The sequence below is a fragment of the Cephus cinctus genome, unplaced genomic scaffold (assembly GCF_000341935.2).
Source record: "Cephus cinctus unplaced genomic scaffold, Ccin1 Ccin1_scaffold0101, whole genome shotgun sequence".
NCBI lineage: Eukaryota > Metazoa > Arthropoda > Insecta > Hymenoptera > Cephidae > Cephus > Cephus cinctus.
This window is the reverse complement of record NW_014332838.1, coordinates 2,190,261-2,205,978: the sequence shown is the minus strand read 5'-3', so window position 1 is coordinate 2,205,978 and position 15,718 is coordinate 2,190,261. Positions and strand designations below refer to the sequence as shown.

Genomic DNA, 15,718 nt, shown 5'->3' with positions numbered 1-15,718 from the left:
CCCGTCCCCCGCCTCCCCCTCACCCTGACGCTTGGCCTGTCGCCTTTGTATCCAAACCAAGACCTAACATGTCCGGACCTTTGTCATAGTTAACCTCTCTTGGTCATGGACAAGTACATGAGCTCTCGAGGAAGTTGTGGATCGCCCCAGGATGTACATATAGTCTGACTATAAGTTTCCCATCAAATTTTATTCATTTACCTGTACATATATATCAAATAGCCCATCACTGCCGTGATGACTCTATTATCATGCATGGCTGATTTACATGTGTATTTAGTATTAGGTCGACTGATGAGAAGCAACTGTGAGCAATTACACTGTCTCCTTGACACGTAACATTAAGGGCTCTTGGTTGGTTAATTCCTCCAGCTAGTTTCAAATACGCACGACACGCCTGAGAAGACGCACTCAGCTGTACTCGGGAGCTGGGGGTCCTTCGATATTAAATGAGGCTTAGGATCGGCAATACGGAAATATCGTGGGAAGTCCTTCATCTCCCATCCTCTCCGCACTGTAATTCATTATCGTCCTGCTAAGTAGATCGCTGAAAGCAATGAGGATTTCACGGTGCTAATTATTAAAGACGAGTTTACTGAAGGCTATCCCATGGCTTATCAGATGAAAGCGTTATTATGTTTTTTTTAATACGTGGATTTTTATACAAACACATATGTTCTGTGATATAGTACGTTAATGCATGTGCATATAAGTACTCAGTACAATTGGACGCTTTAAAATTGTACTTGTACGTACGATGCTTATTTACTTTTATGAAGGGTAAACTGTTAAACGCAAATAGAGATTAGACGGTTATTCTATTAAATACGTGAAGTACGAGTACCTGTTAACGATCTATTATATGTAATTATAACTATGTAACGACGTACAATTTCTATTTGCCATCCCACACGGAAATGGCACACATTGTAACTTGTAGTAATTAAATTTACTCCAGCTAGGAGATTCGTTTCTCTAATCAGACCAGCGCATCGAACTTCTGGTGACTCGGTATTGTCATTACGTATAAATATCCAGTTGAAATGAGAAATTTTAAGGCAATTATTATATAATCATGGGATATTATTTGATACTATTTTATTTAACACGAGTGATCATGTAAAATGATTGTTTATTGAAATTGGAGTCTCTTTGGGCAATATTAACTGATAAGAAAAAAGGATAAGACAAAAAAGTCTTTGGTGCCCATACTCTAATTAGTACTTATGTTTGAATAGCTGGGAGCGAGACTCTTCTCGTTTGAAAGGCACCGGAAGAAATTGGATGGATGATGCGATGGTCTGAGGTGCTGATGCTGAGACCGAAGAGACATCCGGGACCGCCGAGGATGCTGCTATTAGACTAATTAAGGCGTCTTTAAGATTTAACAAGTCCTCTTGGATGGCTTAAGGTCTCGTATAAAACCCACGTTGGCCGTATGTGGCGCGAAACACACGAAGAGAGTATTTGCAAGTCGTTTTGAAAATTGCCGGCGTCAAAGGCAACCGGCCTACATTTCTTGAAAGCGATCAAAGGCGTTTTATAACACAGTATACGTGACTAGCTGACTAAAGGAATGAGAGGTAGATATACATCTACTGGGTTAAACAGAGACAGGTTAATCTTTAAAGTTACCTTAATTAGATGAGAAATTGAGTAGTCCCTACGTATAGTAAAGAATGATATTTCTTCAATGTAAAAGTGAAAAAGAAAGAAAAAGAAAAAGCAGGGCTGGAGTGAATAAGAAAAAAAACGAATGGTGAATGCATCTGTATATATATGTAGATGGGATGTAAGATGATTTATATATGGGAATTATGGATAAATTCGAATATGAAATTGGGATTAATATTCTAGCGCCCGGTGACGTGAACAGGACATTAGCCAGTCTTGCTTTATTAATAGAACCTCACGAAGGACTCAATGTGTCAAGAAGTCCAGAGCAGCCAATCATCAATCAGCGGAAGTTAAATGGCCGGGACAACGGGTTTTAATATCTCCGGGTGAAATAAAAGTTGCTGCGATAAATCAAAAGTGAAAAGTCACCGTCTAACTCTCTGTCTGGCCACCATTCAGCTAGGAGGAAAATGGCAACTTCCAACCTCTCCAATGGCTTCTAATACCCTCCCCCCACCCTATCGGTAGAGCCTTGGTCGAAGTGATAAATGAATTTCTCCCTGCCTATTTATATCTATGGTCCGGAGACGCTTTTCAGCATCGCGTCAATTCGATAATCTCGAGTAATAATCCTGGATAAGTGATTCGATTAGCCGAAGCATCTATTAAGGCTTACCCATAAGTGAATCTTAATTATTCGATAAATCTAAAGAATCGATATCTCGTTGCTAAATAAGTTAAATCTGAATGCGAGATGGAAAATTAATTAAACAAACATAATTACATTCATTATTCTCGTGTGATTTTATTTCCGAAAAAACCCACAGGAATTCATTCAACGCGATGTCGACATTTAAGTCGATAATTGCCAGTGAAATGTACATGCGTCCACGTGCTATGGAGGTCAGGCTAACCTCGATGAATAACGAAATTAGCAATAATTATTCAAGTATATTCACCGGAACTACTGGCAGTGGTGGCTACTGGATAAAATATGATCTGGAGTTTGGCCGGCTGGCTGGCTGGTGGCTAATATGTTTGAGGGTGAAGTTAGTAACAGGTGGCGCGATCCATAACGGCTCTGCTTCGCCGTTGTGCTCCTGTGCACACGCGCCTACGGGAAAACTTTAATTAAAAATAAAAAGTTATTTGTTCTGTTGCAGAATCCGCTCCTCCGAGCACGAGTCCAAGTCCGCCCACCACTGACTTGTCCAGAAAAGGTAAGTTACGTGGTTAATGTCCGAAGCGCAACCACTTCCCTGGCTCTCTTTAACAAGAACTGTTAAATATATTTTGTTCATTTTTTTTTTCAAGTGCACCTCAAAAAAATTACTCACGCATATCACGGATTTTACATGCTGATTCAATTTTATTTTGCATACTTGAATTTCCTCGGGAGACTCCGCTAAAGTGGTTGATGTTTTTTCTTTCCTTTCTTTTGCAAATTTGTGCAACAATCATTCCGCCCGCTTAAACTGCTTAAGGCACATGCAAATGTCCAACAAGGATTAAACTGCGTTCCATTGAAAATAAACGGTACCTTTAAGCATCTTTGTACATATACCAAACACAATACACATGTTAAACCATGTACAAGCCTGTTCCCTAAAACCATTTTCATCCCTAATTCGCAGCAACCCTCTCTGCATCCCTTTAACAGCTTGCCGACCTTTTTTTTTATTCGCAATTTTCCGGAGATCCTCCTGTCCTCCTCCCCCCGATGGTAACAGAGAGAATCGAATTCCGTTACGAGTCATTAATCTTCCTGGTCGACGTCGTCGCGACGTCCAGGACACACTGACACGTTGAGCGTCTCGTCTCTTCAATTCTCTTTATGTTTCTGACCTGCTCTTTATATCCCTTTTCTTTTACCACTTTCATACGTATAAAAGTATCTATAGTATACACCCACACGAACTATACTAATATCCATTCTAAATTCTTTTACATTAACATTTTTAGACTGGGACGTATTTACGGAGTTGAATAATTCCGTTTACGGAAATCCCAGTTCCCTCACGATTCACGAGAAGAATATAAAAACAGGTGACTACTCATGAAATATTGTTCTTCTATTATTAAAAAAAAAAAAAAAAAACTTACAACCAGTCAGAACCAAAGGAGAATCCAGGAGCATTAGTACCGTCATAAGAAAAATACGTGAGATAGATGACGACGTGACGTCAGATATCAAAAATTTAATTTATCCCAAGTCAATATCCAGAGAGCGTCGATCATACATATAGGATTTACTCTGACATTGTAAAAGCTAGATAATTCCCATAACGATAATGATGACGATAACATGAAATTTAATGATTGACCAGACTGATCTGACCAATTCTAGAAATTAGACGCTTACGTGTCTAACTCCAATGGAAGATACCCTTGAGAGAGGCAGCAGACGAATTTTCTGTGGCTATACCGTAAACTCCTTAACTTTAACTCGGGAGGGGTTAACTAGTGCAATCCTTGGAGCTTCCTCGAAAATCGTGAAGGGGTGTTACGGCTTTAAGAGTAGCTTTAAGGCAATCAGGCTGCTTTAGCTCGAAAGAGAGAGAGAGAGAGAGAGAGAGAGAGAGAGAGGAGAAAATAAGAGTGAGAGAAGGTGCGAGTGAGAAAGCTCGTTATGGAAACTCAACTCAGGATGCCGACTCCGTCGAGGGTACGGGGATGTAACATCAATATTTCATGTATGCTAACACGCCAGAACTAATAATGCTCCAGCGAGGAAGACCCAAGAATAATATCAGCCTCCACTCCACAGTCTCCTGGTTCGTTCGGCAGTAGCATAGCAGCAGGCCGTTTATGCCTTATATATTAAATTTAATCTAAAGTGCAAGTGTTTTCGAAAATGTCTCGCCTATGACTAAAAGTCACGGTACCAGCTACCTAGAACCTACAACCAACCTAAAACTGCCAGGTTGCAGACCCCGGCGTGGTTCAAATGGCTTATGCTTTGAGGTCTGGGGTGAGGTTTGTAATTGGCGCAACATCTGCGGTCTGTGGAGCATTAATGTTTGCTCCCTCGTACCTACCACCTAGCTTATCCATATACCCAGCAACCTACCAACCTACCGACCTACCAACCGTGCTTGCTAGGAACCTACGCACCTACGTGTCCACTTCAACAGTCTGTTTGTACACGCGGGTTATGCAATGTCCCTTTCGCTATCGAGGAGACTTGTTGGAGTGGCCATGATATATAGGTATATATGTATTATATATTATGTTATATCTTAATCAGGACACTTGAAGTTGCCGCGATCGAGAACTAGTTCAAATTCTGTTTAATTGTCCCGTATCATGTACCACGTTCCCTATCCAATGGCTTAGCAGAGAAAAGGAAAAATGCGTATCCCTTCATTTCTTCCACAGAACGTCAACGTCTGATTCCAGCCCTCTCCCACTTCCGATGTGCAAGTTACAGGATAGTTATGAAATAAATTAGTAATGAATGCCGTGCATTGTTATAATATTTTTATTTTTTTTCTACACGTCGCAACTAGGAGAGGGCTGGAATTTGGTGAGGACGTTCTGTGAACAAAATAAATTAATACGTGTCTTTTCTTTTCTCTGTTAAAACAATTTTGCAATTTGGTCTTTCCTCGTGACTCGGGGATGCTCGTAATAACTTGTGAAATACTCTGGGGTTAAATCCCTTGTACTTCGGAACATGAAATTACATGGAATCATCGTAGACGAACTCGTTACATGCTGCGGGACAATTAGACGAAATTTGATTATCTGAAAAGGGAGAACAAAGAGCATCGATGGATCGTTGTTGTAGGTTACCATAATTAAACGTCTTTTACATACAAACGATGCATTGATTACTTATATAAAACTTATTAGCAATCTTACTACCCATCGTACAGAGGTACAAGTCGTTGGGCAGATGCGATTATTTTGGATAACCTGGCCCTTGATTTTTGGGTTATTGTCTATTTTTGTGGCACACGTCGAATCTGTCAAAATATTTGATCGCCGAACCACATCACTAGATTTTGGCACGAAAACGAAGGGGAACTCGTTCTCGGATACTTGGGGTGCCCTACTTGGGATGGGACATACCGTATACAGGCTGAGTTATCCTAGACTTCGAATCTGGAAGGAGCTCCCATATGTATTACGTGCGCTATTCTCTAATCAGATTGCCCGCACCTATAGGCAAGGCATTCTTGATATCGTATTATAAACATGTCAGGGTACGGATATGCACGAAAGTTTTCTATTCAAATGGTTCCCTCGGTTCTCTGTCAACGATCGACTATAATTTCTTATCAATGACTCGCTTACAGAGTCACTCAAGTTATCGTGTCAATCTCACCTTAAGCAGAGACCGCAGATAGTGTGATTAGAGAATAGCGCGCCTAAAACATACGAAGGCTCCTCCCAGATTCGGAGTCTAAGATAATTCATCCATCTTTTTATCCAGAACGTATGATAATTGTATGCAAATAAATTGAACATCTAATTTACTGATAATTTGGCGCTAATTAATATAGCATTATATTTGTCTACTTTGACATTTCATTATTTTGCGAAACCACACTACTCGTAGCGATAATGAATTACGTTACTAGCAAACAGATGACGATTCAATGAAGGCAGAAAGTGAATTGCAATAACAATAGATCGAAATCATGTACCATAAGAGAAAGGATTTGATATTCGGTAACAATAGCAATTACTTGTTCGATATTGCTAAACGCTACTCTACCAGTCAGGAAATGCATTCAGCATATAGACACAGTCACATTATCTACAAGAAAAATGATGCTATTGCAGAGCATTTGGCATAAACGGGATTTGTAGAATTCGATAGAGATTCCGAAAGATGATTAAACACCGGCGTGGATGATATCGTTATACTGCAGATCTGATCTAAAGAACCACAGTGTTCATACACTTCCGGGGTATGTTACAAATAGAGAAAGAGAAAGAAGCTGGAAGGAAAATGCAATCTTCCCTTCGTAACGGCGGCATTTTGTCCCAATGCCAAAGCCATTGGCGTACCGATCTAGAACTTCGGGTCATAGAGTTATCTCGTTCTTGTACGAAGACACCAAACATAGAATGGTCAGCCTATAATTTCTCGAGAACGGTAGATTGGCTTAGCCGCGTGCCTGCATATGGTTAACGCGAGCTGGTATCTATCGTACCTACGTACACTCGGGCTTTATACGCGGACCCTCTGAGGTGGTTAAACTGGGTAGCAATAGGCGGTTATAGGCCATACTATGTAGCGACCTACAGCATATGTACATACCTAAGTATATATATATATAACATACATAGAGCTCGTAGATGCTATAGGGTCGTCGCATTGCCGGTTCGTACCATAGTACGCTGTCACTGCTAATGTTTGGCCAAGATTTGCATACGTCTGTCTTCCCTATCCATTCCTCCGTACACTATCCTCGTCCTGGATCCACCGGGTATATCCATCCTTCGTTATACGTATACCTGTACAATCATCTGTCCAGGTACATGGGTCTAGACGACACAGTAGCATGATCGCCAATTACCTTACCAAAATAGGCTATTGTGCCAAGAGCACCTTGCAGATTGGCGAAGTGACGCTGAATTTGCAAATCCAATCGGAATCAAATCACAGATCCTACTTGACATCCCTGCTTTATAGATTCTTATTCCTTTGGAATTTCAAGTCGTTCTTTTGACTTTTACCTGATTTACAGTCATTCCGATAGGACGTGGCGGCAACAGATGGTTTTAAAAAATCTAGATAATATTTATAGCTATTTTTATTATTTATCAGCTTTCACTGTTATTCACCCTTGTATTCGCTTGCTTTTCTCTAGGGCTACTTATGCACAGAGGGTGGAGGGTTGGGTACGAAGGGAGGCTATGAGGGTGCTCTGACTATTTGTAGAGATGAACGGCAAACATTGGTGAAATATCGTGTTGGATTTTGCAAAGTGTTCAGGGGCTGGGCTAATGCATCGCGAACTGTCCACAAGCGCAGTGCGAAGGTCGTTTAAAAGCAGGACGAATGGTTGGAATACAATATTAGATTGAGGATACGAAGAAGAACATTGAGAATAAGAGAATTCTGTTTATACGGAGTTTGCATACTAGTTAGCAGCGTGTATCAAGTACGACAGCAATGACTGCATACGTAACGGGCATGTAAACATGTTAAACCTGAGGCACTATTCGTTGCACGTCCCTTTGTCTTAACTCGGTGCAATGTCTTAGATTACAATTCCTAAGGTATATATATAATGTATAGTATAGCAGAGCCGTAAAACGACCTACGAGTACAAGGTGAAGCTCAGGGGACTCTTGTACATTGAAACTCATAAGGAGATGGCCTCTCAGAAACAAATTTACTTTTTGACGGACTACAGCTGACTGTACGACATAAAAATGTCCAATTCTGGAATAAAATCTTCTCGCTGGTAGGTGATATGCTGGCTGTACTAAAGAAACATCGGTCACTCAGATGTTACCCTGTATTCTCCTTGAATGAAGTCTGAACTCCTGCTATTCTTGTATACTTGTATATAATGTGTATACATGCTTGCTCGTTTTACCTTCGCACAATCTAGTCACGGTCTATCTAATATACGCTATTCTATTTCCAGGGAACAAGTTCCAGTCTAACCTCAACGAGATAGACAAATCTGAACAGAAGTCCGGTGACCTGGACAGAAAAAGGAAGTACAACTGGCCGCCGGAAAATGGTAAATTGACAGTTTTCCAGTAATATGTAGGTAAAATTTAATACGAGTCCGACGATAAGATTTATATAGTATACGAATATTTTGAGAGGATAGAAAACGCTGGGTGACCCTTTAAGACATTGTTACCAATGACGTATGTGCCCATGCTGTCTACTTTTTTTTCTCTACTCGACCACCATTCCACCTCGGGTTACGTGACAGAAAAACAGAGTCGCGTATCGTCGATACTTGCTAGACACTTTTGACTGATGTTATCGGATTATTTTGTTCAAGGCTCAAAGTGACCTGACCGTTATGTCCCTCGATCCTGCATGGCGCCCGGAGAACTTTTCATCGCGGATAAATCTCAAGTCACGTGTATCTGTGATCTTCAATTATTTTCTGCGTTGAAACGTCCACGTCGAAAGCGCTAACTTCCTGTCGTGACATTTTGCTATTAGTGATAAACCGGTCGCTGGTTAGAACTGCCAGTATTCGCTTCTTGATAACGTACAGGAAATACACGGCAACGCACTATAGCTGTGCGATAAATTCCGAGGAGCTAACGAAATATGTATAATGGCTGATGGAGAATATTATCAAACGAAACGTGCAATTCTGAAACCTTACAATTTTGCTTATTTAAATGAGCCCGAACATTACGTCATTGCCGGTATTAACGTTCCTCATTTCTTAAAAATTCCTCGAAGCCTCGGGCGACATTGCATACCTCTTCTCCCTCGTATTTTTTCAATGCCTCTGCACTTTCGCAATTCCTTAAAAATAATTTGCATAATGGCGGAATCTGCAAATCCGTATTTGCCAGAAACGTCTAACCATCCCAGTCAAGTCATACCTTGTGGCGGGCAGGTAATTTCTTCTTGGGTTACAAGAAGGGAAGACAAAAATAATGATAATAACGAGATACAAAAAGAGGTATAAGAAATAGCAAGAAAATAAAATCAAAGTAAAGAGAAAATGTAAAAGGGAACCTAGAGGATCGCGCAGCCCTTCGGCTTCTTTAGACTCGTCTCTGCCTTATTCTCCAAGGAGGTCGATTCGTCGTTTAATTTTCTTCCTGGCGCTTCGAACCGTTAACCTCGATCGCGTTATTTATTCTCTCACGGTGCACGACTCGCGTGAAAGGTAATGGATAAAGAGAGAGACAGATGGAGATAGAAAAAAAAGCCCTACAGAGAGAAATAGGCAACCCAAAGTCAAGAGCAAAAATAACAAAGGGGATTCTTGAGTGATTTATTTAATTTAGGAAAAAAAAAAAGTCATGTTCGATTACGCGCGTTGACCGCAAAGAATGCATGAAATTCAAAAGACCTACGGCAAAGGTTGGATGAAAATGATTGTGCTGGCTCTTGGGGTAAGACTGGATATAAAGTGAAAAGGAAGGAAGAAACGTATGGACAGCTAATGGAAGAAAAAGGTAAAGTAAAGTCAATGAAAGTAAAGAAGAAGAATAGAGAGAGAGAGAAGAAGGGGGGATGGCCGTACAGCGGCAATGGGGTCGCACGGTAAAGGGTGGCTGAAAACTGAGTGCGGAGGGAGAAGAAAGGAGGCTGAGGGGCAGAATGAGACAGGAATGGGATAACAGACCAGACAAAAGTAGCGAAGCGTGGAGCTCCCGAGGGACTAAAGGGAGAGTAAGGAGGGTAGTAGTATTCAGTGGGAAGGATAGAAAAGGAGGGTAGTTCGAGCGGGGGTGGCCGACTGGGTTGTTTCTGATTCGTAATTAGAGATGAGTGAGGGTAGGAAGAACGCGGAGAATACATTTCTCTCGAAGCGAGTAATGGCTAAAAGAAGGGAGGAGAGGGCTAACCGGAAGAGTAACTGGCTTCCTCCCAGTTTTCTCGCTGGATTCCATGAAGATAGCTGAAAGATTCTTCGCGGAGTCCAGAAGCGGCGTCAAGCTTGCGTTACGCGCGTCCATGTTCGTAATTCCGGTAGGAGAAGTTGTCTTAGTGGTCCATGAAGTTAGTTGCATCATCCTCCTCTCGAGTTATATCTCGCGAAGAAATATCTTACGTATGTCTGACTTTTTTCTTTCTTCTTCTATCTGTTCCAGACATGGCGGCGAGTATCACGACGACCATGGCGTTACTAGTGATGGGTTTGATCGCGGTAACGGCTATCCGATAAGCACCCTTGTTTAGCTATATCAAGTAACTCTTGTAATTACGAACTCGAAAAAAAAAGGAAACAAAAAGTTGAAATGATATGAAAACAAAACACATAAAGACTGACCGAATAGCTAGTGCCGTTTAAAAGTTTACGTCGTAATGCGTGCCAAGAGTCAAGTCGGGACGAAGTCGTACATATTTCGAAGACTGAAGTGCGTTCGGCAACTGGACGAAGCAGCATGTGCGAGCTGAATATCTTCCTGCAGGAAGACGTCGACAAGAGTACATCCGGATAAAGTGTGGAAGGGTCAAGATCTTTTATGAGCATGGGCAATGTCAGAAAGTGCAACGACTATCGCTTTCAGTGTAACATATTGTAAAATGTGTAATCTGTCTCCATATACTACTGCTACCCCTTAACCCCATCCTGACCGAAGCAGCCGTCTGCACTAGGATTAATATAATTTGCACGAGGAGTACTGCCCTTTTTATTCTACATACTGAACTGCACGCGATCACTGGATAAAGGTGTTCCTAGTGCATCTAAACGAATTGCTATCCAAGATATCGATAGTACACCTTAAGCGCATAACTTTGGATACTCCCTTATACTTATTTCCTTATGCTTTTCATCCGTGCTTCTCCCTCCTTTCTCTTTATACTACATCAACCCTCCCACAAGGGGTCTCCTATCGTTTCGTATTCCCGCTGATATTTTTTACCCATCGAATTCCCAATGTCCCACCCCTATAAAATCACAGACGCCATCTGAATACTTGAGATTAAAATGTCATTCGCTCATGGCCACACCCTTACACTGAATGGCGTAGATTAAAGAACGTAGACAGTGCTACAAACCTTAAAAGAAATAAAAGACCAAGTGACAGTGAAAAGTAATCATTTAAAAATCTAAGAAGCTCCCGTCGCCTGCGCAACGATTGCACTCACCTCTAATTACGTGACAAACTAGAGACGGCTAGTAGCGCGTTAGGATTTTCACGGTGCTCTCGATAATCCTTATATAAATCGCTAACTTATAAAAATACCAATTTATCCCGAACGAACGAGGGTCCATTCACATGGGCACAGGACTTGCCGTCCTATGAGAACTGATCTTCATTTAAAGAGCGGAGTGCCAATTACGTTACAGGAAGTGGCCACTTTTGTCGTTATCTTTTTCACCCTACCCCGATGGAATCCGTAGTCGTTCAAAGATCAAACTAGTTTTCTATGAAGCCACTTGGTTCCACGTTCGGCTGTGCATTTTCAATCCAACCCCCTTCGTCCCTTTACATCCTTATTCATCTTCCACACTTGTAGTTCCCAACGGAGTCCTTCTGACGTTCCTTATTCTGTCCCAGTATTGCCATCTACCCCCCTCCTTCCCCGTACCCCTTCTCGACGGCTTTATCAGAACCCAATGAATGGACCGAATAATTTGGTGATATCGTCACTTCCATAATTAAATTTCCGGACTTGAAGTCGTCACTAGTGTTACTAAAGAATGGCAGTGGTTATCGAAAGTAAAAGCACCAATACCGTCATGAATAGTCAAATAGTGCTGTTTACTTTTAAGCGACATTGTAAAGCGCGTCCATCATCGAATGGAGTCTTGACTGTTGGAAAATGAATAACTGCCGGAAAGAAAGATTAAATGGAAAAGAAGACACGGGAATAAGAAAGTGAGAGAATAAAAATGCTGTTAGATAATGTACTACTAATTACGTGTGCACGAGGTATAACAACCCTTTGCTAACATCATACATTATCGATATGGGTATCGGTACGGTATGGAGTCGTCGACTAACCAAGTACTCCTTGACATTCTCATTTTACTCAGGTATACAGCTCTAACTGCTCAAGTGAAAACGCGTTGAAATATTCGAAAGGTCAATTGGCGGCAATAAAGCGTTATCCAGCGTTACGCGACTGTCGACGAGGATCGCCAAGCTCTCCTGCAACTTTATGTATATCGAGACATGCGAAAATCAGAATAGATACAGAATACCATAGGTAACGTAAATCCTCGTTTATCGTTATATTTGTTTTTTGAAAAAAAAAAAAATTCAAATTTTCCAAAACCGCAAATAACCATTGCCCCAATATCAGCTGGACTCTTTTACGGCTGCTGCATAAAGCTGTCGTAAAGGTAGTGAAAATTCAAGACACGAATAATTCTATCTAAAGAACAGCTAACGCTGCACTGGACGTACGTTGACTGCAGGAATATCTATTATTCAACGAGGAACTTGTTTCAAGCAACAGGTACAGAACAGGCTCGGGACAATAAGGGTTAAGGGCTGCCACTGGATTAAGGAAGAGAAAATCGAGTTCAGGGCTTTACCAGAGTCTTACCTACCCAAGCGTTGGCGTCCCGCCCCTACAAGGACTCTCGAGTGTCCTTATCGTGCAGGAAATGCTGTCATTTCCCGAAGTTCACGAGCGTCGCCGGGCGTCGGTCCCAATAGCTTCGCTTGAACTTCCCTTTTCTCGTCGCCGCTGTCCCCATGCGATAACGCCTTTACGGCGAGCGACTTTGTCTCAATTATTTAGTAGACGCTAATTAATCGGGTTAATCGGTCGCCGTAGAGAACGCGGCAAATTCAAAAATGTATTCTTTTAATATTGACGCGCGTACGAACCTAATGACGTATAAAATACATTTAATGCTACGTCACAAGGCCTGTTATGGATTATTTGTTAATCGGTCGACTCCAATCGCCGTTTGGGTGTGGCTATATACATATATATTATTTGAGACTACTGACTTTTTATTTACATTGCGTCGTGTAGTGTATGTCACCAAAAAGTGTAGTGGATGTATTCTGATAAGGGAGGGGGTAACAGTTGGCGTGTGTAGCAAAGTCGGTGATAAGACGCCAGGAGCTAACCGGTGAAACGTATAAAAGTTTCCTTCAAGTTTTTCTCATCGAATTTTCCTTTTCGTTCTACGGCATGTCTGAGCTGAAATACTCATCAACGGCGGATCTGTACATACGAGTAAATAAGTATATACCATAGATTAAATCTAGCTTTAAAGCCTGAATGGGACGGCGGAGCTTCCCGAAGTGGTTCTCGTCTGTCCTCGGCGGAGCTTGCAAAAACTGAGGACAAGGGTAAACCTTAGGAAAGATATTTTGACCTTAGGCTAAACGAATTAAATATAAACTTGGCCGTCTAGTTATTAATGTAAGATGATTTAAAACAAAAAAAAAAGGTAATGAAATAATTATAAAGGTATATATGTATACATATATTAAAATTAAGAGGGATTATTGAATAATGATATCACTATATTGTATGTTATATGATATTATTATGCTTTGCGTCGTTGAGTTGAATGTTGTTATCTACCAGAACCAGACGAGAGATTCTTATAAGTACATACGACATGTAATAAAAAGAGGTGAGAAACAATATCTTGTGTCATGATTATTATTATTCTTTTTTTTTTCTTCGTCCTTTTTAATTCAGGACCACACCTGTCCCATAGTCCCATACTAAAATACCTTCTAATGCGTGACTTCGAATTGTAAATACTAATGTACTGGCTAATTCGAAATTCATAGCATCAAAATTAATCTCATTGAAATACCACTGGACGCCCGAGATGAGCTTATGGATAAGATCGATAAGCCATAACTTCTATATTTGGCTGCTGAACCCGTGAAATCAGGCTGCTGGATAGAAACACTCTCTCAAGTATAACTAATACGTTAACTAAGGGTTAACTGTAAAGAGCATCCTGTATATGGTATATGCTAATTAGTAAGCCACAAAGTGAGTTCGTATCTCTGATCGGATGATTAAAGTCTACAATAATGTTTGACTAGGCGAATAGATATACAGTTTAACAACAGAACTGGTTATTCCCAAAGTATATACGGTATAGATAGTGTAGAGTAAATCTCCCATCAACCGTTGTGCAATATTTCATCAAAATTGCGGGAACCTCTGATGTTGTAATAGCTAACCCTCTAGTTGCATACGAACCAAGGATTAACTGCATCCCTCTCAACCTGTACGTTGTTAGTCGACTAGGTATTACGTAAACTTCTCTTAATTAGGCGAGAGTGGTTGTCAATGAATCTGGCCCGTGACCACGGTTGTCATTTCGAGATTAGGCTAATCGTGCGGACGTCAATTCTGTTAATCGTCTGTGGATAAGGTAAATCCATATATATTATAATTAATACACAATACAGGTATAAATATTATATATTTTTTTTAATCGCGTTATAATAATTTTATTATACAATTAACTGATTTTCATATCATTGATTATATTGCTGGTTTTAATCGCTCGGAATAGGATGCTATACGATTGTCTATTAGGAGATGAGACGATAGATGAAATTATGTAATGAAAAGTAGAGCACGTAATTCATACGTGATTCGTATCTATTTTTCTAAATATTTCAAAATTTTTTTCTACAGCCGTAACTTTATGATAAATCAATAAATTAAAATATGCAAAAAGGCATTTTATTAAATTCTTTACCAAGAGCGCGAAGATACTGAAAATTTTCTAATTTGCAATTTTTATCAGATTCTTTAATAAGAAAATTCCTGTCATTGTTAACTAAAAAAAAAAGTATAGCAAAAAATATTTAATGAAAACGTTTATGGAACTGTCAAATTTGAATGTTACACAAGATCCGCACAGTTCGGTGAAGTATATACAGTTGTATTTCATTCTACGATTATTATTTTCTAGAGCAAGACAATGAAACCAGGAAAAGATGATCCCTGCCATTGTGCCATAGTTCACCAATTATCAGACTCTCGTATTGTGCGGAGCCGTCGAACCCTCGACGAACGGCTAATGAAAAGTCGACGAACCGTGTAGCGGCCCAGTTTTGATTAGCCCTGCAATTCCAGCGATAACGCACAACGAAAAAAAAAAGAATGAAAAAAGAAAGCCAAGCAAATTTAATGCATTGCCAAGTAATGCGGTGCAATAATTCGTAGCAAGATCAATATACACATACAACAAGAGAAACAAATAAAGGAAAGATACACCAATAAAAAAAAATTGTAATGTCCCCATTCAAGACCATATAGAAAATATCTATCTACGTTAACGGTCGTCCTGATAGTTTGAGAGAAAGAGATTTTTATCACCAAGGTATCGTAATCCTCTGACATACTTTATAAATGTCGTACCTCTATAACTACATATTCAATTTTCCATGCGCAACCACGGAAATGTACATCTAACTACGTACACGTGTTCATATATGTAAGCACACGTATATGCCTATATATACTAACCACATA

At 40.3% G+C, this 15,718-nt stretch overlaps 1 protein-coding gene across 2 annotated transcripts in view; it reads left to right on the top strand.

The window, feature by feature from the left end:
* Nucleotides 1-13,855, top strand: part of LOC107274771 (lachesin) — a 105,909-nt gene extending 92,054 nt beyond the window's left edge. Inside the window, exons 8-11 of one of the 2 annotated variants that reach the window (XM_015754272.2) lie at nucleotides 2,781-2,837; nucleotides 3,580-3,663; nucleotides 8,229-8,327; nucleotides 10,384-13,855. In XM_015754272.2, the coding sequence (XP_015609758.1) occupies nucleotides 2,781-2,837; nucleotides 3,580-3,663; nucleotides 8,229-8,327; nucleotides 10,384-10,457 (314 nt within the window). In that variant the 3' untranslated portion in view covers nucleotides 10,458-13,855. The remainder of the gene's footprint in view (nucleotides 1-2,780; nucleotides 2,838-3,579; nucleotides 3,664-8,228; nucleotides 8,328-10,383) is intronic. The other variant, XM_015754273.2, reaches the window with a different exon arrangement.
* The last annotated feature ends 1,863 nt before the right edge of the window (nucleotides 13,856-15,718 follow it).